The sequence below is a fragment of the Delphinapterus leucas genome, chromosome 7 (assembly GCF_059928025.1).
Source record: "Delphinapterus leucas isolate spDelLeu-1000000601 "Yukka" chromosome 7, BTC_Dleu_Yukka2, whole genome shotgun sequence".
Lineage (NCBI taxonomy): Eukaryota > Metazoa > Chordata > Mammalia > Artiodactyla > Monodontidae > Delphinapterus > Delphinapterus leucas.
Genome location: NC_143135.1, coordinates 95,000,484 through 95,024,585, shown reverse-complemented (window position 1 = coordinate 95,024,585; position 24,102 = coordinate 95,000,484). Strand labels below are relative to the sequence as shown.

The 24,102-nt window shown below is 42.2% G+C and overlaps 1 protein-coding gene across 3 annotated transcripts; it reads right to left on the bottom strand.

The window, feature by feature from the left end:
• Positions 1-1,991: 1,991 nt before the first annotated feature.
• Positions 1,992-23,161, bottom strand: ATP5MG (ATP synthase membrane subunit g). 3 transcript variants are annotated; one of them, XM_089915654.1, is made up of 3 exons: positions 22,977-23,161; positions 17,038-17,198; positions 1,992-2,454 (listed from the first exon to the last, which is right to left on the bottom strand). In XM_089915654.1, the coding sequence occupies exons 1-3, from the start codon at positions 23,026-23,028 to the stop codon at positions 2,389-2,391; spliced, it is 279 nt and encodes a 92-aa protein (XP_089771780.1). In that variant the 5' UTR covers positions 23,029-23,161; the 3' UTR covers positions 1,992-2,388. The 3 variants fall into 3 exon arrangements, with proteins under 3 accessions (XP_089771780.1, XP_089771781.1, XP_022414868.1); XM_089915655.1 differs by lacking the exon at positions 1,992-2,454 and adding an exon at positions 2,464-14,744 and having other exon boundaries at positions 22,977-23,158; XM_022559160.2 differs by lacking the exon at positions 1,992-2,454 and adding an exon at positions 14,868-15,749 and having other exon boundaries at positions 22,977-23,150.
• Positions 23,162-24,102: the final 941 nt, after the last annotated feature.

The window sequence follows — 24,102 nt, the reverse complement described above, 5'->3', positions numbered from 1 at the left end:
CGCCTTCAGACTCACATGTCTGAAGTACACTGAAATACTACTACATGCAGTAGTCCAGATGATGGAAGCAGTGGCAGTGAAGATGTAGGAATGAGGACAGATTCCAGAGGTATTTAGCAGATAGAATGACTTTTGGTGTCCATTTAGATCTGGGGGATGAAAAAGAGGGGCTTGTCTCAGGTTGCCAGCTGTAGTCGATCAAGCAGATGGCAATACCACCAACTAAGATAAGGACAACAGGAGAAGGAAGGTGTTTTTGCTTGGAGATGATGAGCTTGGTTTTAGAACACTGGAGTTTAAGATCCTGTGAGATCTGCAGGTGGAGCTGTCTAATAGGCAGTTGGATGTCCTGGACTAGAGCTCAGGAGAAAAGGCTAAAAATACAGATCTGGGACTTGAAGCATGAAGATGGTCACTGAAACTATTGGCAGGGATGAGACCACACAGAAAGACTGTGTGTGGCACACAGAAGCAAATGCGTCAAGAATAGAACCAGAAGAAACTTATCTTTCTATCTAGTAGGCTAACAAAAAGTAGCCAGTAGAAGGAGACTGAGAAAGAACGCTCAGTGTGGGACTTCCCTGGCGGTCCAGTGGTTACGACTCCGAGCTTGCACTGCAGGAGGCACGGGATCCCTGGACGGGGAACTAAGATCCCGCATGCCACATGGCATGGCCAAAAAAAAATTTTTTTAATGAATTATTTTTAAAAAATGCTCAGTGAGATAAAAGGGGGCAAGAGGGAAGCCAAAGGAAAAAGAGGTTCAACCAGAGGAGCTGTAAACAATGTCAAATGTAGCAGAGAGTTCCAGAAGCAAAAAGGACTGAGGAGTGTTCCTCGTAGTCCCAGGGAAGTCGCAGGTGAGCCCTGTAAGTGCGGTGGCCGGGGAGACATGAAGTCTGGAGTCGGACTGTATTTGGTTGAGGAGGACAGGGAGAGAGCAAGAAGCCAGTGGAGGCAACTTTGGAGAGGCTCAGCCATAAAGGGAAAGAGGACTTTAGCTTGGGCCCCTTAACACGTGGTTAAGAGTTTTAGCTATTTTTTGGTTATTATAAAAGTCACATATGTGAGGTAAAATTTTCCAAATAGTAGGGAAGAATATAAAATAAAAAGTCTAAATATCCCTTCCTTCCCTCAAAAGATAATCACTATTAAGTTTGTTGTCTATTATTTCAGAATATAAACACATTTATATTTATCTATCATCTATCTATATGGCTGTACACACAGACACACACATACTTCTTTACTCAATGTGATTATACCATACAAACTACGATGCCTTATCCCTTAATCTTTTTCACTTAACAATATGTCCTGGAAGCCTTTCTGTACCTTTCTGACCTTATCTCCCGCCTCTCTCTCCCTAGTTCATTGTGCTCCTACCTCTTTGACCTCCTTGCAGTTCCTGGAACACACCTGCACACTCACACTTTAAGGCTTCTGCACTCACTGTTCCCTCTGCCTGGAATGTTCTTCCCCCAGATATCCTCTTGGCTCACTCTCTCACTTCCTCCAGATCTCTACTTCAACGCCACCTCCTCAGAGAGGCCACCACTGTCATTTGTGATACCTTACCCTGCTTCCGTTGTCCTTCATAGCACTTGTATCTGCATCTACGGACTTGTTTCACGTCAATCACCCCCACAAGGATATGCACTCCATGAAGGGAGGTACTTGGTCCACTTCACTGCTCTGTATCCAGAGGCTAGAACAGTACCTGACCTTAATAGCTCCTCAATAAAATAGGAAAATGCATACAGAGCTGGCACAGTATTCTATTAAGGATAACAACATAGTGTTTAAGAGTGCAAGCTCAAACTGTTTGGGTTCTAATCTTTATTTCTCAGTAGGTGGGTGCACTTGGGTAAGTGAATCCATTTCCGCTCTGTAAAATGGGGCCATACTAGTGCCTAACTTCCTGTGTCATTGTGAGGTTTAATGTGTGAACATATGGAACACGCTTAGAACAGTAACAGCACGTAGCCAACTGTTAATAAATGTTTTCATTGCAATGATTAGTAGTAATATTCTAGAAAGACAATATAGTAGCTTCAACCTCAGTGAGCTTCTGTCTTGTCTTTCTTCCATTCTTCCAGCCCTTCTTCACCTCTTTGATTCTTCTTCTTGGCTGCTTTCTCTGTCCTTCACCCCTTAGACACTGATGCCTCCTGAGTGCTTTTCGTTTCTCACATTCTCTTAGCGTGAACTCATGGTTGTAACTACTACCCAGGCGGAAGAGTGCCCGAACTGCTGCCCCAAACCACACTGTTCCTCGGGGCCTGACTCTTGCATTCAGACAGCTTTGAGCATTTCCATTCTAATTACTTGTTAGGTTGTATGACTCACTGAAGTGTGGGTTCCTCAAGGGCAGGAATAGTTCCTCAGTTATCTTTGTCTCTGCTTCTCCAAGGGAGGTGCTCTTGGTAGGGACACTTTGTAGGTGCTCAGAGTCTAGTGAAGGGAAACAAACAACAAATAAGTTACTATCATAAGTCAGCTGGTGACAAGTGCTATGTAGGTACAATGAAGAGGGTAGAGAGCTGGGAGAGGCTAAGGTGCAATTGTTTTTGAAGGCTGGCCAGGGGAGACCTTTGGGTTAAGGGGCTATTTGAACAGAGTGCTGAGGAAGTGAGAGAGTAAACCAAATGCAGATGGGCTGAGACGGAGTGTGTTTAGGGGACAACAAAGAGGCCAGTGTGGCTGCAGTCAGGTCAATGGCGGGAACAGTGGTAGAAATGTGTTGAGCCAAACAATGGGGGAGGGGGTGCTTCAGCTCATACAGAGACTTAAAATGAGATGAAGAGCCACTGGAGGGTTCTGAATAGAAGACTGACAAAATACTTAATACTTGAAAGGATAACTCTGGCTGCTAGTATAAGAACAGATAATAGAGAGGCAAGGGTGAAGGTGGGGAGATCTGTTGGCAGGTGACTGCTGTGGTCCAGGTGAGAGATGAGGATGTCCTGGCCTTGGGTGGTAATGCGGAGGTGATGAGAAATGGACAGATTCAGGATATATTTTGAAGATAGAGTAAGGATCTGTTGATGTACTAAATGTAGGGAGAGAAAGAAAAGAGGCAAGGATGAATGGATAAGTAAATGAACAAGTTAATGGTATATATATAGTCATTACAGAGTGATACATTACAAGGGCTGCCTAGGTCAGAAAATAAATGAAAGGGAAAGTTAACAGAAGAAAGAGGATTCAAGATACACTCACATACTTCCATTCGCTTGAGAAGAAGGGTAATGAAAGATAGGTCAATAGCTTGAGAATGAATTAAAGGGAAGGTGGTGTTTTTGTTTGTTTTTAAGAGAGGGAGCCTATCTATAGCTTCAGGGAAAAGTATCAGTGAAAAAGGAAAGAAAAAATTGCTTAATGAAGATGCAGCCAAGTTTCTGAAAAGAATCATCTACCTTCAGAGCCTCCACTTCCTTCCCATTTTCCACATACTCTTCAAACACTATCATCCGGCCGCCTGGTACCCCGACTGAAACTGCTGCCACCAAAAAACTCCCATGACTTTCTAGTTGCTAAAACTAATGGAGACTTTTTAGTTCTTGTTATACCTAGTCTTTTTGCAGCATGGTTGAACTTCTGGAAGCTCTCTTCCCTTGGTTTCCATGACCCCACTCTCTCCTTCTTGCTTTTCCACCCACCTCTCTAATCTTTCTATCTCAGATCCCTTCAGTGGCTTCTTTTCTGTGTCCATCCCTAAATGTTGATGTTTCTCAGAGTTATGTTCTTAATCCTCTTTTCTTTTCATTATATCATTCATGTATTCAAATACTCACTGAGTGCTGACTACACACCAGGCACAGCTGTAGGTGCTGGGGATACAGCAATAAACAAAACCTACAGAAACACCTACCGTCCCCTCCTGGAGCTTTCCCATTCTTCCTAAGCAATCTCATCTCAGAAGCCAGGCCCCAGTCCCTGCAGTGTGCTTGTTACTTCCAAATTTACACCTTCAGCACTAACCGCTCTTTCCAATTTCAGACACACAGAACCAACACTTTGTTGGGCATCTTCACTTGTATGTCCTTAAACTAAATTCCTGTTTACACCAAAGTTTGCCTCTTTCTGTACAGCCTCCTCTAATTACACCACTGTGCACTTCCAATTGCTCATTTCTTTTCAGGATAACTGCTGTAGTTCCCAGTCTAATCATCCTCTGATAGAAGACTGATCTTCCTAAAATGCAAATCTGACCATATTACCTCCATCCTTAAAATACTTTAATAATTCCTTATCATCTTGAAGATCCTGTGTTATTTGGTCTAACTCTCCCTCACCCCTTCCTCCAAAACACATCTATTCCTTGTGTGCCTGCCTTATTAAATTTGAATTCTCTCCTACAGTCCTGCTTTGGTGCATATGCTATTCCCTCTGTCTAAAAAGTCCTTCTTTCCCCTTTTGTTCTCTTGGCTAACTTCTAGACCCATCTCAGGTGCCAGCCCCTCTACCCCAGCATTCTTCAACCTCTCCTGTGTATACAGCCATAGCATAATATGCAGACTTCTCTTGTTGATCTTTACATGATGTATCATAATTGTGTGATTTGTAATTGTTTATTTTGCTACCCCTTCCCTTTGAGCCCTTTGAAGGTAGGATATGTGTCTTTTATTTTCAGTATCCCAAGCACTTAATATGCCCTATAACAAGAGTGTAATACATGTTTGTTGAACAAATAAATAAATGAACAAAGGAAAATGGGGAATGGGTAGGTCTCTTCAGATCACTGAAGAGTGGAAAGGCAGAGAAGCAAGAGCAAATGTAGAAGGATAATTTCGGAAAGAGTGTTCTAAATGTTTTCCTCTAGGACAGGAGAAAGGAGGGAAGAAATAGATCAGTTTGAGGTCGGGGAGGAAATTGAAGGAGTCCTTGCTAGACAGTTTCCATTTTTCCTTAATGTAATAGGTAAGGCACTCCTCTTTTCTCAAAGACTGTCATGTGAATGAAGGTGTATAATGGCTTCTTTGAATCTCAAATTCCATGCCTGCCAAACACTTGATTCTATATTCTTTATCCCATAAACCTTATCTCTTGTGAAATTTTAAGAGCCAAGGAGATCATACCATATAAGGCTTTGGGATCTTTAGATAAGTCAATGGACCTACTGATTCTCACTTAAATATGACTTTAAATCCATGTCGCTGAAAGCTGCTAAATTCCAAAGCCCTTCCCATTTTAACACTCCTTTTAATTACTTCTGTGTATTGTCAATGCTGCAGTTCCTAGAACTGGAAACATTTTGTTTGCCTCCAAATTACTTTGAAAAAATTCACTAGACCTAACATTACCAAATAAAAATAATTTTTTTAACTACAGACAGAAAAAGGGTAATACTGAGCAATGTTATCCTCCCACCGATATGTCTAGATTGTTTTGAGTCATGCTTAAAGTCTAACTAAATGGTCTGAAATTGGTTTAGGATTCCTTTCAGCCACCAATGCTAACTCACCTTAGGCTAACACGACTAGAATTCAGTTGGTCTAAATTAGAACAAATTTTTATCCATAGATGGGATGGAAACTCTAGGTGAGGATTAAGGTCATGGCCAAGGTACAAGAGGAGGAGGAAGTCTGAGTTAATTATAACCCAGGTTCTTCAGTCTTAATTCCAGGAAGCTGTCCCTTAGCTAGGTGGACAACTTGTTGATTGAGGAATATTCTCAGAGGAACTGGAAGCTACCAATTCCTGATTCTGAGATGAATTTCCACAAGTGAAGATGTTAGCATTGAAAGACTAGACTTTATGGTCACTCGAAGAAGCCTTTTGAGTAATAAGCATTTGGTTATTTTCTCTTCAGCAATCATGACTGGGCTGGAAGTTTTCCTAAAGGTTATCTTTTTCAAGGCTAGATGAATAAGCTTGTTTTGACATGTTTTTGAATCTATAATACAACGCATGCATTGTGTTTAGTTTATTCCTAGACTTAAAAGAAAAAACTCACTGTAGGGGCTTCCCTGGTGGCGCAGTGGTTGAGAATCTGTCTGCTAATGCAGGGGACACGGGTTCGAGCCCTGGTCTGGGAGGATCACACATGCTGCGGAGCAACTAGGCCCGTGAGCCACAACTACTGAGCCTGCGCGTCTGGAGCCTGTGCTCCGCAACAAGAGAGGCCGCCATAGTGAGAGGCCCGCCCACCGCGATGAAGAGTGGCTCCTGCTTGCCACAACGAGAGAAAGCCGTCGCACAGAAACGAAGACGTAACACAGTAAAAATAAATAAATTAATTAATAAACTCCTGCCCCCAACATCTTTAAAAAAAAAAAACTCACTGTATATCTTTTGGAAGATAACTGATGTAAAAAACCAAACAAAACCATGAGAGCATGGCCATCATTGCACAAGGCAGACCTCATAATCTGATACAAAAATATAAGCCTAGGGCTTCCCTGGTGGCGCAGTGGTTGAGAGTCCACCTGCCAATGCAGGGGACACGGGTTCGTGTCCCCGTCCAGGAAGATCCCACATGCCGCAGAGCGGCTGGGCCCGTGAGCCATGGCCGCTGAGCCTGTGCGTCCGGAGCCTGTGCTCCGCAACGGGAGAGGCCACAACAGTGAGAGGCCTGCGTACCGCAAAAAAAAAAAACAAAAAAAACTAAGCCTGCTTTAAAAGCTATGCTTATTAATGTCTCTAACAGGTGAAGTTACATGAGCTTCTGATACCAAGTTTAAAAACTTGGTATCAAGTTTAAAAACTTGAGAATTTATTTTGAAACATTATGGGTAGAGACTAGGTTGTTAAAGGATCACTGGTTAACTTGACTTTTAAGATAATTAGGATTAGGGTTTAGCCTTTTCTCTTCAGCCACATTCTCTTCTCTGTTCTGAGTCCGCTCTATTAACATCTAGACAATCCTATTGCTTAAGACCCAGGAAAAATCATGGGACTCAGACACAAAGAATACGTTATGAATCATCACTTGCTCCTGCTAGAGTTGAAATGAAGTGTCTTACATGTGGGTTCGAGTTCAGATGTAAGTTTCTGAATAAACACATAAAAAGCAAACCATCTCCCTTCCCCATTCCTGCCTCTAACGGTGCAATGACCAGGTTAAATACCCAAGCATATAGAGGTTGTAGTTAGAGTTAGGAAACCAGGAATCAAGTCCTGCATTCCAGTCCTTCAACCCTGACTCACTCACCTCACCGCGAACGGTTCCACATCATTTCATGCTGCACTGAACAGTGAGGAGAGTAACATTTTGTTTCAAAACGTCTAAGCGGAGTGGCTTCTGCTAACCTGCACCAGGCCTTTGCCTTAGCTGAGACTGGCAATAAGGAAAACATGCAGCTACGGATACCATTTTAGGAGAGAAAAGAAAAAGGGTTTCGTTGCTGATGTGTTCTTTAGGTGGGCCTTTCCACAGACAACTTTGAGAGGCTTGCTACTCAGTGTTTAGAGGCAGCTTTCTTCTGCGATGGGTGGCTCGCGGTGGCAGGCGGTGGAGGGGGTGGTGGTGTCAGACGGTGAAGGTAGAGCAAACAAACTCAAGGGTCTCAAATCCAGGGCCATTTGGCTCCAGTGTTTACCCTTAGTGCAGTGGGGGTGAAATTTGGAGCCTGCACAGAAGTGGAAATCAGTTTCCCTAATGTAGCAGTAATGTGGGTATCACATAATAAAGCATTCTTCTGCTCTCAATATTCAAGGCAGATGAAACCATAACAGAATTCAAAGTAAAGCAGGGACTTCCCTGGTAGCGCAGTGGATAAGACTCAACACTCACAATGCAGAGGGCCCGGGTTCAATCCCTGGTCGGGGAACTAGATCCCACATGTATGCTGCAACTAAGAGCTTGCATGCCACAACTAAGGAGCCCACGTGCTGCAGCTAAGACCCAGTGCAACTAACTAAATATTAAAAAACAAACAAACAAAGCAAAGTAATGATGATCAAAATATCACTCCTGACAATATTTATTTGGCTCACATTACTTTAAAAAAAACTCCCCAAAACAACAATCCTGGGCTTACATGGTTTTCTTTCCATTACTCCACCTGAAGGTCATCAAAAGTGGTAATCACTTTAAAAAAAAAAAAAAAAAAGTGGTAATCACTTTTCTACCATCATGTTAGAATTCACTGTTATCTCAGAACTATAGTTATTCACTTGTTTTATTAACTTCCCTAAACTCTTGAGACCCAAAGTGAGATGACATCAAGGTAAAAATGCAGGCAATCCTTAGGGGAAACAATAGCTATTTTAACAAGTAGTCTATAATTCAAAACCACACAACAGTGTTTGAATTGCTTTTGGATTTGACAACACTGGAATGCATTAAAACTTCGAGGCTCTAAAGATAACCTTTTTTACTTTGTGCAAGAAGTCCAACATGTAATTCTTTTTTTTTTTTTTTTTTTGTAATTCTTATAAAAATCCACCATATCTATTTACAATAGCCAGGACATGGAAGCAACCTAAGCGTCCATCGACAGATGAATGGATAAAGAAGATGTGGCACACACATACAATGGAATATTACTCAGCCATAAAAAGAAACAAAATTGAGTTATTTGTAGTGAGGTGGATGGACCTAGAGTCTGTCATACAAAGTGAAGTAAATCAGAAAGAGAAAAACAAATGCTGTATGCTAACACATATATGTGGAATCTAAAAAAAAAAAATGGTTCTGAAGAACCTAGGGGCAGAACAGGAATAAAGACGCAGACGCAGATGTAGAGAAGGGACTTGAGGACACGGTGAGGGGGAAGGGTAAGCTGGGACGAAGTGAAAGAGTGGCATGGACTTATATATACTACCAAATGTAAAATAGATAGCTAGTGGGAAGCATAGCATAGGGTGATCAGCTCGGTGCTTTGTGACCACCTAGAGCGGTGGGATAGGGAGGGAGGGAGGGAGACACAAGAGGGAGGCGATATGGGGATATATGTAAATGTATAGCTGATTCACTTTGTTATAAAGCAGAAACTAATACACCATTGTAAAGCAATTATACCCCAATAAAAATGTTAAAAAAAATCCACCCATACGCTGCATGTGTAAATCCTATGAGGAATAGCGTGGTGCTATAAACTTATATATGATGTGCTTCTTTCAGCTCTCCGAAGGGTATAATTCCTGAAAGGCAGGTGTGGCAAAGAAAGAGGGACCTAAGATGATCAGTTCCTAAGGGATTTCTGGGATTTTCAGATTTCAGTCTAGGTCTTCTGTAAAGGATCTTCTGCTGCCCACCCTCTCATTCTTCCCTCCTAGGCCTTATGTGAAGGCAGCGCTGCACTAACCTTGCTTAGTAGAGAAGGGCTGATAATCAGGGGTCGAGATCTCTGAGTTTCAGAGTTAGAGGTTGAGATGCAGGAGTGACTCAGCTGGCATCAGCTTTGTAGCAGTCTCAGCCTGCAGGCCTTCAGGAAATGAGTCCCCTAGGCCTGCGTCTCCCTCTGTGGCAAACTGCCACTAAACTCTGTTTTATCAACCTAGCACCAAACACGGTAAGCTAGAGTTGGCTGTTTTACTGTTTGAAAACCTACTATAGACAAGTCAGATAGATAATGGGATAGGCTAGGATTACAAAGGTGAATTAGATACTGTACCTTCCTTAAAAAGCTTAGCAAGGGGAATACACAAACGTAAATGTGTCATTAGGGTACAGTGATGTGTGCTAGAAGAGGCCCAACAGGAGGGGAAAGGGAAGCAGTTTGGGAAAATCAGAAAAGACTTCTCGAAGTGGAACAGAGATGTACAGGTAGAAAGAGGGTAAAGGCCGAGAGAACAGCATTTATAAAGGTATAGATTCATTAATGGATAAATTAATTTATTCATCGTATCTGTATTGAGTGATTATGTGCTTGGAGCTTGGGATAGTATCAGTGAACAAAATAGATTTTTAAACATTTCTGCCTTTGTGGGGCTTGCATTTATTTTAGCAAGGTAAAACAATAAACATAATAATCCAGTAAATCATGTGGAATATTAGAAGTTGAAATTTTGGGATAAAAAAGCAGGGTAGGAGAAAAGAGTATTTGGAGGGAGGTTTCTTGCAATTATAATTAGGATGTTTGGGGAAGCCTACACTGAAAATACTGAATGAGGTGAGGGAGCCAGCCCTGGGAAGATCTTGGGGTAGAGTATTCCAAACTGCGGAACCAGTCAGTGCTAAGGCAGGAGTTGCCTGGTGAGTTTGAGAAACAGCAAGGGGGCCAGTGGGGCAGGGTGAGAAAGGAGAAGGGTAGAGGGGGATGAAGTCAGAGATATAATGGAAAGCCAGATCTTGTTGGGCCTTGTGGCCCACAGTAAGGACTTTAGCTTCAAATGAGTGAGGCGGGAGCCATTGAGGGTTCTGAGCAGAGGAGTGACATGGTATGACTTACACTTTGATACAATCACTCTGACTGATGTAAATAGACTGTAGACAGGCAAGCTTGGCAGCAGGAGGCCATTTAAGAGGGCATTTCAGCAATCCCAGTGAGAGATGATAGCGCCTTGGTGTTAGTGGTGGAGGTGGTAAGAAATAGACATATTTTGAAGGTAGAACCAATAGGACTTTTTGAAGGATTGATATAGAACATGAAAGACAGGGAGTCAAGGATGACTCCAAAGGTTTTTAGCCTGAGCAACTGGAAGGATAGAGTTGCCATCAGCTGAGAGGGAGAAAACTATGGAACAGGTTTGGGATGGGGTGGGGAAGGAAATCAGGAGTTCACTTTGGATATACTAAGTTTGAGATGTCTATTAAACACCCAAGTGGAGGTGTAGTGGCATATAAGCCTAGAGTTCAGAGGAGAGGTAGGGACTAGAGCTATAAATTTGAGAGTCATCAGTTAAGAGGCGTCACTTAAACCAGGAGACTGGATGAGATCTCCAGTGGAATGATGAGAGAGAGAGGGAGAAAGAGAGCGAGAGAGCTGAGCCTTATGTTTGGGATATTCCAAAGACAGGCTGCCAGGGAAAGGAGGAACCAGAAAAGGAAACTGAGAAGTGAACAAAAAGTAAGGAAGAAGGAACGCCAAAGGAAAGTTCTGGAAGTCAAGTCTATCAGAAAGTGCATCAAGCAGGAGGAAATAGTCAGCTGAGTCAAATATTGCTGAAAGAGCAAGTAAAATGAGGATTGAGAAGCGACCCATTTAAAGTGTCAGAGAGCAGTTTCAGTGGAGTGGTAGGAATGAATGCTGGATTGGAACGGGTTGAAGGGAGAACAGGATTTGGAGACACTGAATATCGGTAACTTTCAAAAAATATTTATTTAGGCTGCACCGGGTCTTAGTTGCTGCACACGGGATCTTCGCTGTGGCATGTGGGATCTTTAGTTGCAGCATGAGGGATCTTTAGTTGTGGCATGTGGGATCTAGTTCCTGACCAGGGATCAAACCCGGGCCCCGTGCATTGGGAGCGTGGAGTCTTAACCACTGGACCACCAGGGAAGGCCCTGAATATTGACAACTTTTGAGGTGTTTTGGTGCAAAAGGGGGCTAATTTTGTAAAAGATGGGATGTGTATACACTCACAGGAACAACAGACAAAACAACAGGAAAAGGGGAGAAATGATAGCACAAAGACATTGAACGGAGGGATTGGCTTTAAAAAGGAGCATGAATTGGGAATTCCCTGGTGGTCCGACGGTTAGGACTCTGCACATTCACTGCCGAGGGGGGCTGGGTCCGATCCTTGGTCAGGGAACTAAGATCCCACAAGCCGCAGGGCCAAAACAAACAAAAGGAAAGAGAAAAAAAAAAAAAGGCACATGAACTATCTAGTATAGGCAAGGTGGAGAATATTTATGGGTGCAGACAGTTTGTGAGAATGATGCTGTGGGAGCCAATGGAAGTTCTCCAATTGCTGTAGTTTTCTTAGTTAAGTAGTAAGCAAGGTCATCTGCTCACAGAAATAACCGTGGCCCAAGGAAACACAGTGTGGTTGTCAGGTAGTACTAGGTACCATCTGAAGATTCTGATCATGAATATAAAGTGAGATTAGCCACCTTGGCTGTTTCCCCCAGCTACATTCAGCTACATGGGTGCAAGTACGACTACGCAGACTTAGCTGAGGATGTGGTTTTGGCAAATGAGGACAACAAAATGAGTGAGAGGTAAAGAAGTTCAGGGTTTATTCAAAAGAGTGATCCCGATTGACCATGGAACATAAATAAGCCGGGAGAAGAGGGGACATCGAGGTGGTGAGGGAGATGGCAGCATCAATTTATTGATGGTCATGGTGACTCCAAATTAATATAGCTGGGACATTACAGGGAATGGGCTGGAAAGATTATAGGTGGTCAGAGAGAGGGATGCGTGAAACTGAAACTATGGAGTGGCTGAAATTCCTTGGTAACGACAGGAATGAATGCCCAGGGAAGGTGAGACATAATCATTGGACTTTTTAAGGGAACTGAGCCCAGTTTGTTGGAAGGACAATTTATGTTAATAGTTCTCAAACTTTAGCATGCATCAGAATTAAACGGAGAGCCAATTCAAACAGAGATTGCCAGATCCCATCCCCCGTTCCTAGGTAGAACCTGAGAATTTTCATTACGAAGTTTCCTTACTTTGAAAACTACTGATCCACGTGTATGTTGAAATGGCCAAGAATTAAGACGGAACCCGTTTTGTAGACTGACGGAAAGCCAGGAGAAAAAAAATTTACCAAGAAATAAAGAAGAGTGGCCTGGTGACTGGTAAAAAACTGCAACCATCAGGGGCAGTGGGTACATAATCTGAAAACTAGATTTAAAGCTTTTGAGTTTTTACGGGGACTGGTTAGAAGCTGTGTGGCTGAAACCCTGGTTGGTAGCAAAATGTGATTACACCAAGGCTGAAGGCATGTTGTCAAGGGCCTTGCATGTATTTATCAGTATTTTAATAGTATCGGGGCCTTTCATTTGGTAAGCAGGCCTAGTGTTAAGTTCCCTGGTAAGGGAATCTCTGGTGGAATTGCTACTGTATTTATCTCAAGAGTCATCCTGATCATACCAATTCGTATTCCAGTAGAAATGAAAACCATATTAATTAGGAAATACTTAAGTCTCACAAAGCTAGATATCACTTTATATAAGATTAGGTAGGCTGACATCTGATTTGCCAAGAAAGCTTAAACAGCTTGACAGTAGGGCAAAGGACTGAGGATATACAGAAAGCACTGCAGAATGGAACCATGAAAAACGTGAGGGAGTCTACAAGGAGTGAAGGCAGGGCAGAGGCTACACATGGGATCACCACCTGGTCCCAACTTGCGATTCTACGGATTACTCATGGGATCCTAGCCAAATCACTGAGTGTTTCTGCAGCTTAGTTCCTGACTTAACACACTACTGACCACGGGATTTTTTGCAGAAACTAACTCCTGTGGCTGTAGTATGCCTCTGATCAAAAATGTCTTAAGTGGGTCTATCATTTGTGCCACATGCCTCAGAGGGAAGTTGAGGGCTAAATGAGATAGTGAAAATGTAAAGTGCTATACAAACATAAGATGTTAAAAAAGTAAATTATACTGAGCTATCCTTAGAAATCAGGGCAGAATATGTACTTAGGTATATAAAAGATAAGTGGAAAAGAAAAAAGCAGCTTATCCAAGGAGAGTAATGCTGAGGCATATAGAACAGAGGATTAAGTATGCAACGTGGACAGAATCACATTCAGTGTGGTCTTGAAATGCAAGCCTCAGGAAGGCTTTGCTGTTACTGACAATTTATGTATAATAACTTTAAGACCACATGCACCCCATGCATATTTCTACCCTAGCTTTTGTTAATGGATTTGAAATTGCCCGCTGCTGCTAGACTATACAAAGTGAAGGCAGGGATTGTGCCTTGTCTAAGTCCTTCAATGGGTTTCCGTTCACAAGCCACATGGTACTCTAGCTGCATGCTTAGTTACCTGTCTCACCAGATCAAGCTCTGTGAAACAGGTAACAGTCTTGTTCATGAATGTTTCTACCATTTAGCATACCTGGATTTAGGAGGTGCACCAAAAATATCTGACTTCAAACTTAACTTCACTTAAGTTGCTAGTGGCAAACACCTGGCACGCAAAAATTCAGTGAAAGACAGTCTGAAAGTTCTCTGCTAGGAGGCAAGACATTTGGGGTTTAGGAGGACAAAAAGTAACAGGCCTGCAGAAGTCAAGTGGCCGCTTCACAGTCCACTGCTATTTTCACCAAGGAAATTCTGTACATACACTATTAGCCACCCTACACCAGAGGTGTGCCATATGGCCAAGGAGGAGGAAGTAGCAGTGGAGTGAGTGGTAAACATTTATTTTGAGGACTTTCTGGTGTGACCATATAGTTAAAATAAAATCACATTACATATCATGAATCAACTTGGCCTCTGTAGGTTCTTACTAGTGCTAGCTGATCTCGTACCTTTAAATTTTTAAAAAATTAATTGCACTGCTCACTCACATATGCAATAGAAAAATTCATGAAAATCACCATTATTGTAGTAGTGTCTTTTCTGTCTGTTGCTATGCATATTTTAAGTTACTGAATGCCTTCTGAAAAGAGGTAGTTTCAGTTTTGACCACCTGCAGTTAAGTTAGGCATTACTTCACAGTTCAGAGAGTAGCAGTCTCTCCTTGGTGAGTTCTTGCCTATCACAAAGAAAAGCTGTGCCCTTTATTGGCTAAAGCAGCAGTGTTCAAAACCAGTTGGTAAATTTGGGATTGACTGGATAAAGGTTCAATACTATTAAAGGATTAATACTATATTGTGAGCCATGATGCTTTTCCAATATGCAATCATCTTTTGCTTATCATCAGCTGGTATTCCATGTTGTGCAGTGGCTGCAAAGAGAGTTACAACAGATTTAGAAACATACCAACGAGACATTCATAGATGGTAAGAACCCCAGGAAAGGCCAATGAATGATTAAGTCGCTCCCAAATCCCCAATAAAGTGGCTCAAGATGACAGACTGATACCAATCACTTGTATTTATTTCAGGACATAATATATTATTTTGACCCATGGACGATACTAAACTATAATCCTGTTAAATATCTATAGGATATTTTATTTTTGTAAAGGTAGGTCTTTAAAAAAAAAGACAGATTAATAACATATCAAAATTAAATTGAAAACATAGGTCATTGCTTTCATTCTCTGTCCTAGTGTTAAAGATGTTACAAAGACACACAGAATATCACCCAGCTGGTCTCTTTTGGGGAAGCTATATTCAAATTGACAAAAAGTACCCCTACATTTACAGACACAGCTGTTGTCAAAGGGGTCTTTCTCTGATTTTAGCAAAGAAAAACAGTCCAAATTGTATTCTTTATGCTAGGTGATTTAACTAGTATATACCATGTTTGGCACATGGTATTATTTTTCTCCTACTGGAACAAGTTCTTGTTTTCTCAAAACCTTTCCCCAACTTTTCTAAAATTAAGCTTAAATATCATTTATTTCAAGACTTCAAAGTAAAATGCTATCCTCATATATACATGTACCAGGTTGGTATATTCATATCTATCCTTTCCAATTGCAGGCTAAGCAAAGACATGCATTTAGAGCTGTATTAATGTATTAAAGCAAAAGACAACCCAACTTAATATCAAGAGAAGTTGTGACCTTCCATGTAGTGCTTGACAGAGAAAACACTGATTCTGACACATTGTCTTATTTTATTCAAATAGCAGTCTGCTCACACATGGTCCAAGAACACCCAAATAATAAAGCAAAGACTGGTCTTCAAACATTATAGCCAATGATGCCACGCTTGCCTATGATCTCGCCAACATAAAACCACATCCACACCTCAGTGGCCACCAAACCATTCAGTAGAGCTTCCTGAAAAAAGAAGCACAAATTTTAATGTACATTTTTTTCTTATATATTTAAAACTATTCTTTTCCAGGATTAAGTGACAGAGAATATAATGATGCTATTCAAATTAAAGGGGAGTTTTAGTCAAAGTCAAGAATTACTGATGTTAACTTTAACTGCTGAGAACCCTTGAACTTTCAATTATGTAAGGTAAGTAGGCCAGAGCTTATAAATTCTTTCAAAGCATTCTTTAAAGACCTGAACTGACTTAACCCTTTCATTATTAGTTTATGAGACACTTTATGAGCCCTAAAACAACCCACATCCTGGAAATAGCTGCCACATTTAGACAGGGCATTCATATGAAAGGATGGCTATAGGAAGGCAAGTCTCTGAACAGACATTTCTGTCTGGCCAAAGAAAATCTGTTGAAAGTTGAAGGGCTCTATCATTCCCTTTAGACATAACTTTTATTCATTTATTATTTGGTTTAATTCTTTCCAAGTATTCAGTAATTAGTTTCACAGATCAATGTTTTATTGCCCTAAAGAGAAAAAGTACACACACACAGTTCCAGAAAACAGCGGTTCACACAAGCACAAATATGGATCTTGAAACTCCAGTTGAAAAAAACACCTTTCCACAACAAAACTGGGCCTTTTCCTTTTAGCACCTGGAAGTGAATTTGTTCCAATTCTTTTTTCTTTTTTTTTTTTTGGATGTGCTGAGTGGCATGTGGGATCTTAGTTCCCTGACCAGGGACAGAACCTGTGGCCCCTGCACTGGAAGCACAGAGGAGTCTTAACCACTGGACCACCAGGGAAGTCCTCAAGTTCCAATTCTTTAGAATTCTTAAGTCTTTAGATTTTATCTCCACCCTTCACATCATATTATATGCTTCTAGGTTTTGGTATTTTTACCCTCCATGACTGTGATATAGACCAAGAGAGCTTTTGGCCAAATCGGGGATAGTTTTAGGACCACAGACAAACAAAGTACAGAGTCAGCAAAGCAAGCCATTCTATTTAGTACACTAAACAAATAGGAAAGGAAAAAAAAAGCTGCCCGGTAAAAATGATCACTTCTTTGTTATAAGATTAATAGGAAACTAAGACATAAAATAGCCCAATTATTTCAACCCAGATGACAAAATTACAAAGTATCTTTCCCCACAGTCAAAAAAGAGATTATCTCTCATTATGTTGGTTTCAGCCTCACTGAAAAATACATATATTAATCAAAACAATCAGAAAAATCCCAAGGGGAGACATTTTCTTTTATGCACATACGTTTTCATTTAGCCCATAGTTACCTTAACTGTAAGCTGTTTGAAGCTACCAGTTTGAGCACTATTGATAATTTTTTTCAACCTCTGAATAGCTGTAGGGATCTCAGCAGGGGTTGGAGGAACCAGCTCAACCTTGGCATAGTGCCAAAATGTGGCCAATCGAGGCTTCGAGTAAGTCACAGCAGCTGGAAAACAAAACAAAACAAAAAACCAGGATGAACTCACTAGAGACCGAAAGAAGCAGATGTGTGGGCTGGACACAAATATTTATTCATGCATCACATTCATTCAATGCTTGTACCAAATGTGCACCCGGTGTGAAAAGTCAAAGCTGCTCCCTGGAAACCAGACGCTTTTAAAGATGCAGAACACCTGTGTCACAGGGCAGTTCAATCAGGCAGGAAGCTATAAGCACATTCAATTATGCCAGGACTTCACTAGTGGCCAGTACCAGAGTACTAGTACTTCATTTATGAATGGCAAATCTAGTGAACTATAAAGTTACCAGAAATTGTGTTCAAAAACAAGAAAACAGCAGCAATGTAATCATATTGTCTTGTAGAGACCAAAAAATTTGGAGGGAAGAGGTGCAGAAGGGGAGGGAAGGAGCCCTGTAGAATGGCATCCTTAAGATTAAAACTTGTCACTATATTGGCCACAAATCCAGATAGAATTATACCAATTAGCACCCATTTTTGGTATCCTCATCAATATGTGCTGGATTAACAAAAGCACAGCTGCTCCTCCTTCAAAATACCACAAATAATAAAAATAAAGCCTACATGTATTGTTAAGAGCAGCTAAAACTTAACTGTTATTAAGCTGAAATTCCTCAAGGTATTTACTATTTCAGGAAAAAAAATTTTTAACGACCAGGGTAGATGTGACACTATGGTAGTGATTTCAGCAAAAGAAAAGGTATTTTATATAAAAAATTACAAGACAGCATGACAAAAACAGCACAAATACATGAACATCCATAAAGTGTCTACTGCTTAAAGACAGATAACCCAAAGCTCCTGGTACTTTCCCTATTATTAACTGCCTGTATTTAGGTATTTCACTACTCTTAAAGTTACTATCTCCATCATCCTCTGGCTTAGGGCCATGGGTAAATCTTTAAGGGGACCCAAAGCTCTAACAGATAGTTCTAAATAGAACTGCCAACGCCTGTAAGACGGTGCCATCAAAGAGAACAAAGTCTTGTTTAACAGTCAACAGTCTTTAAAATTATCTTCAACATACAGATATGTTATTCTTTATAAACAAACAAATCAGTACAATGTACACAAACACTGTACTTTAGTTGGTAAATTTGTTTCTCAGGGAGTTTAGGTTAAAAAGTTTGAAACTGCTTTACATGTATACAAGGGATGAACAAAATATAAGTAAATGAATGGTGGATGATGGGAGCCAGGTTTCTCACTGTAAGAGAGGGAAGTTATAGATGTGGAAGAAAAGAACAAACCTTGTGGTACTGGATTAGAGTTGGAGACATTCATTATGAACCCATGTTTAGTTTTATATACAGATTGATCAATAAGAAACAACTATAGCTGACCTTTGAACTGCACAGGTCCACTTATATGTGGATGTTTTTCAATAAGTATGTACTATGGTACTTCACGATCTGAGGTTGGTTGAATGCATGGACGTGGAACTGTGGATATGGAGGGCCAACTGTAAAGTTATATTTGGATTTTCAACTGCATGGGGGTCAGCGTCCTTAATCCCCACATTGTCCAATGGTCGTGTGTGTGTGTGTGTGTGTGTGTGTGTGTGTGTGTACACACACCCATGGGTGAATATACAGATGGTCCCCAATTTTTTTTTTTTTTGGCGGTGCGCGCGCCTCTCACTGTTGTGGCCTCTCCCGTTGCGGAGCACAGGCTCCGGACGCGCAGGCTCAGCGGCCATGGCTCACGGGTCCAGCCGCTCCGCGGCATGTGGGATCTTCCCGGACCAGGGCACGAACCCACGTCCCCTGCATCAGCAGGCAGACTCTCAACCACTGCACCACCAGGGAAGCCCCATGGTCCCCAATTTTTGATGGCTCAACTTATAATTTTTCAACTTTACAGTGTGAAAGTGACATACATTCAATAAAAATGATACTTTGATCTTTTTCCAGGCTAGCGATAGTGGGTACCATACTTTTTTGTAATGCTGGGCAGTGCCAGCAAGCTGCAGTTGGTCTATCATGTGATATGAGGGTAAACAACCAACACACAACCATTCTGTTTTTCACTTTCAGTACAGTACTCAATAAATTACGTGAGATATTCAACACTGTTTTCTAAAATAGGCTTTGTGGTAGGTGATTCTGCCCAACCGTAGGCTAATGTAAGTATTCCGAGCACGATTAAGGTAGGCTAGGCTAAGTTATGATGTTGGTAGGTTAGGTGTAATAAATGCATTTTCGACTTACAATATTCTCAACTTGTGATAGGTTTACTGGTACGTAATTTTATTCTAAGTAGAGGAATACCTATACGCACACACCTCCTTGTCCACTGCGAGGGCCTAGAGGCAATGACATTCTAGTACAACAGTCTCCCCATATCTGATTTTGCTTTCCATAGTTTCAGTTACCTGCAGTCAACCACTGTCCGAAAATATTAAACGGAAAATTCCAGAATAAACAATCCGTAAGTTTTAAATTGTGTGCCTTTCTGAGTAGTGTGATGAAATTTCGTGCTGCCCCTGTTCCATCCTAATGCTGTGTCACAATGCCTCCATCATCTGCCCCGCCGTACCCTATCGTGTAGGCATTATAACATCTCACTCATCAGAAGGGTGAGTACAGCACAGTAAGATATTCTGAGAGAGCCCCCCTCACATAACTATTACTGCAGTATTTTAATTGTTCTGTTTTATTATTGTTGTTAATCTTTTACTGTGCCTATTTTTTTTTTTTTGCGGTACGCGGGCCTCTCACTGTTGTGGCCTCTCCCGTTGCGGAGCACAGGCTCCGGACGCGCAGGCTCAGCGGCCATGGCTCACAGGCCCAGCCGCTGCGCGGCACGTGGGATCTTCCTGGACCGGGGCACGAACCCGGGTCCCCTGCATCGGCAGGCGGATTCTCAACCACTGCGCCACCAGGGAAGCCCACTGTGCCTAATCTATAGATTAAACTTTATCATAGGTATGTATGTATAGGAAAAAAACAGCATATATAGGATTCAGTACTATCTGTGGTTTCAGGCATCCACTGGAGGTCTTGGAACTTAAGTTCCATGAATAAGGGGTGACTAGCATAACCTAGTGGCAAGGAACATATCCAGTACCTAGATCTTAGTTTCAAAATACAACTGTCCAATAAAAGGAAGTAGGGTTCCTTGGAGAAATGGCTAATTCTAAGGCTGGGGCAGAGGATACGTAAGATGAATCTGAAGAATTCCCTGGCGGTCCAGTGGTTAGGACTCAGCGTTTTCGCTGCCGGGGCCTGGGTTCAATCCCTGGTCAGGGAACTAAGATCCTGCAAGCCATGTGGCATGGCAGGAGAAGAAAAAAAAAAGTCTGAAGAATCTTGTAGTACCAGAAAGTAAAGGGGAATGTCAAAGGGACAGAGGTGCCAAAGTGACAGTTCTCAATGACCAAAGCTGGAACAATGTGAGCAACAAAATAACATACTACTGTACTACTGGAGGTACAAAGTTTGAAATGAATGTACGTGAGTCCATACAATAAATGACTGAATAAAAAAATGGGGTTAGAAGAGACAAATCTTTCTCACAGAAGAATTCTATTTAAATATATGTAAATATTCCCTCTTACAGGAGATAGAATCCTGCCCCTGCCTCCCCCAATTTAGTTACTTGCTTCTAAAGAATACAGTATGGAAAGGAAAAAACAGTAACTTTAGGAGAAACCTAGTGAAACTACCTTAACCAAGTGATGAAAGCTAACTTCACTAGTGATGTTATATGGATATCACTTACATCATGATATGCGATTAGGGGACTTCACTTTTGTGGTATTCTTTCTCAAAATCCATAGCTCCTGGCGGTCCAGTGGTTAAGACCCTGCACTTGCACTGCAGGGGGCACGGGTTCAAACCCTCATGCCGCGAGGTGCGGCCAAAGAAAAAAAAAAGAAAAAAACAACAACAGCCCCATAGCTCCAGACTAATCATGACAAAGACACCAGACAAATCCAAAATGGGGAACATCTAAAGGATACCTAGACAGATACCTACACAGACATCTTGAGACTGTCAAGGTCATGAAAGGTAAGGAAAGGTTGGGAAACTGTCACACAGGAGACTAGAGAGATAGACAACTCATTGCACTGTGGTACCCTGGATTGGTTCCTGGAACAGACAGAGATTAACTCAAAAAGCTGGTGAAATCCAAATAAAGTCTCAAGTTTAGTTAATAGGAAAAAAAACAAAAACCAAAAAAACCCCCCAGACTCTATGACCTTTCCGGGGAAGTTTGATGAATTAAAATTACTTATTTCTGTAAGTGTCTTTGTCCTCCAGGAGAATTAACAGATACAGTTAGCAATACTTTAGATATTTAACATTAACATTTAATACACTGAGTTAAGCTATGAAGCAAAATACAGCTCCATTTTAACATTCTGGCCCCAGTTGAGTTCTCCTTTCTGAGTACTTCTGGAAGAATAACAACCTGTATCTTTTAATTATTCATAGTAACAGAGGAAATGGTTGATATATTTCATAATTATTTTCACATTACTTTTCTTTTTGTAAATTATCATTAAAATTAGTTTGCAATTCCCCAAGATGCACCACCGAAAAGATGTGAAAGCCCTGGTAGGAGAAAAAAAATCCACCTGAAATTTTAAAAAATTTGCCTCAAATCATCCACAAAGTCCAAATAATCAAGCCACTATTCCTTCTCCTTGCATATGTAAAAATGTAGAGCTTTATCTTAGTCAAGTTGTAAACTTAAGTTCTTTGGTAAAGTGTGTAAACTTATAATAGTAGTGGACTGTGGGGTTCTGTAGGAGAAGAGGATCAAGTATTTAAAGTATGTGACACTGTCAGGCATTCAGTAACTCATTGTTCGACTGCTGATGGAGAAAAGGGAGGAGACAACGAAGAAAATTTGAGCGAAAGCCGTTCAGAGATCTGCGCTTCAACCACTTACTAGAATATAGCACATCTAGCGAAGAAGCTTCCGTCTACTTAACTGATCTCACTATGGGGATAAAATGAATAGCTTGCTACAGGAGACAAATGAAATATTTACTGACATAAGATTACTACCCTGGGCTATGACTACTCAGGGTTGTTTTGAAACACAGCGTTCTACCAGTAAGGATATATCCAGCTTTTTCGAACAGAAAATCCCCACGAACGCTAACCTATGGTAATAAACATTGCTGCTTACCAATATCCCTTCCTATGCTTACCGGGGCAGGAATATTCGTTCGTAAAGCTCAATTTCACCTAAAAATTCCCTTAGATTAAAGGCGAAGTATCTCAGGATCTGGCCAGGACAAAATACAAAGGCAACGTTCCAAAGATCACCCATCCTTAAAAATTCTGCAGACTTCCACATACTCCACTGAGAAGCAGACAAGCTGATGCGGCCGCATTTCTGTGCTTTCATGTACCTCTGCCTGCCGTCTCCCACGCTCTCCTAGCGGAGCCATCCCCTCTCTATTCCTCCTCCTGGAGGTCGAAGGGCGTCATGGCGGGGGCTGCTGGGCAACCCCGGCTGCCCACACACTCCCTCCGCTCGCTGTTGCGGTCAGAATTCAGAATCTCTAGGTTGTAGACAGAACTCAAACCGCAGGCCTGGCCAGCGAAAAGCTAGAGAAGAGCCGCCAATCCGCCTCCTGCCCACCCCCCCAGCCTCCACGTTCAGGCCGTGCCCGCCGCGGCTCCCGCCGGCCGCTCGGGTGACCGCCTCCCGCGTCCTCCCCTCGGGCCCTCGGAGGCCTCTCCGCCCGCCCGGCTACCCGCGTAGGCGGGCTGATGCCGCGCTCACCGCTGACCAGCGCCGGGGCCTTCTCCGCGAGGTTACGGACAAACTGGGCCATGGTTCTAGGACGGAAAGCCCGTCGCGCCGACCAGCCGGCTGAATGTCACCCTCCCAGAAGGACCTGCCGCAGGACCCCGTTCCGCTTCCAAGGTCAGGCCTCCCCTTTCCGCGCCGGTCCAAGATATTTAGGTGTCCTAGTATTTTTCCGGAATTCAGTGGGCCAATTCATTTTCTTCAGTCACAGATGAGAAAGTGGGTACGAGAAGATGAGGCCAGAGATCACGTAAAAAACAACGGAATTCCGCAGAGAAACAGGCATTTCTTGGGGCAGCCGCTCAGGGAAGTCCGAAAGGCCGGCGCGAGAGGGATGGCGCATGCGCCCTGCGGCGGCGCAGACCTCCACTTTTTTTTTTGCGCAGGGTGATTTTGCAGCTTTTCAGAGAGAACGAGGCAAGTTAGGGCTGGAAGGCACCGCTGCGACTTTTCTAGGCCAACATGATCGCCTTACAAAGGCAGAGAGGGTGGGTCCTAGGCCAAACACGGACAGTTAGGTGTAATCCTGGTCTCCCCCGCATCCTGTATTAGGATTGGAATCCAATTCCCCTAATTCCCTAACCAGCCGCAAGGAACTATGGGGATATGAGGAACAAAATCACATTTACTGAGGGCCTTCAGTCTGTCAGGCATTTTGGAATTTAAAGAAAGCCTGTGTGTTAGGTAGTGTGCCCATTTAAGACTGGCATTGGTAAATGGCCACAGTAACTAGTGAGTGGCAGAGTTGGGATCTGATGAGGTTGCAATGTAAACGGAGAAGAGGCATTAGTATCGGATTGGGCGTGCTGCTGATCTGGGAAGACTTCCTAGAGAAGGAGATCCTTGGGTTGATGCGTAACAGAACAGCTGTGTCCTACGGAGTTGAACTTTATAGTTAATATGACTGGAAGGAAAGATGTACGTAGGGATGTGGCATTTGATGAGAAAAACAATAAGTAATGGACCCGGGGAAGCCTGAGTAGAAGTAAAACTCTGATTGATGGAATGGTTAGAGGTGGAATGAAAAATTAGGAGTGATATCAAGGAGTCAATAACAGCGCTTCAGTGAAGGAGCGATTCAGTTGCCTGATACTCCAGA

Excerpts from the sequence above, each read along its gene's own strand:
- ATP5MG (XM_022559160.2), bottom strand. The coding sequence starts at position 23,028 with ATGGCCCAGTTTGTCCGTAACCTCGCGGAGAAGGCCCCGGCGCTGGTC. Across the intron at positions 17,199-22,976 it reads GGCCCCGGCGCTGGTCAGCG|CTGCTGTGACTTACTCGAAG; the intron begins GTGAGCGCGGCA and ends TTTGTTTTCCAG. Across the intron at positions 15,750-17,037 it reads TCAAACAGCTTACAGTTAAG|GAAGCTCTACTGAATGGTTT; the intron begins GTAACTATGGGC and ends TTCTTTTTTCAG.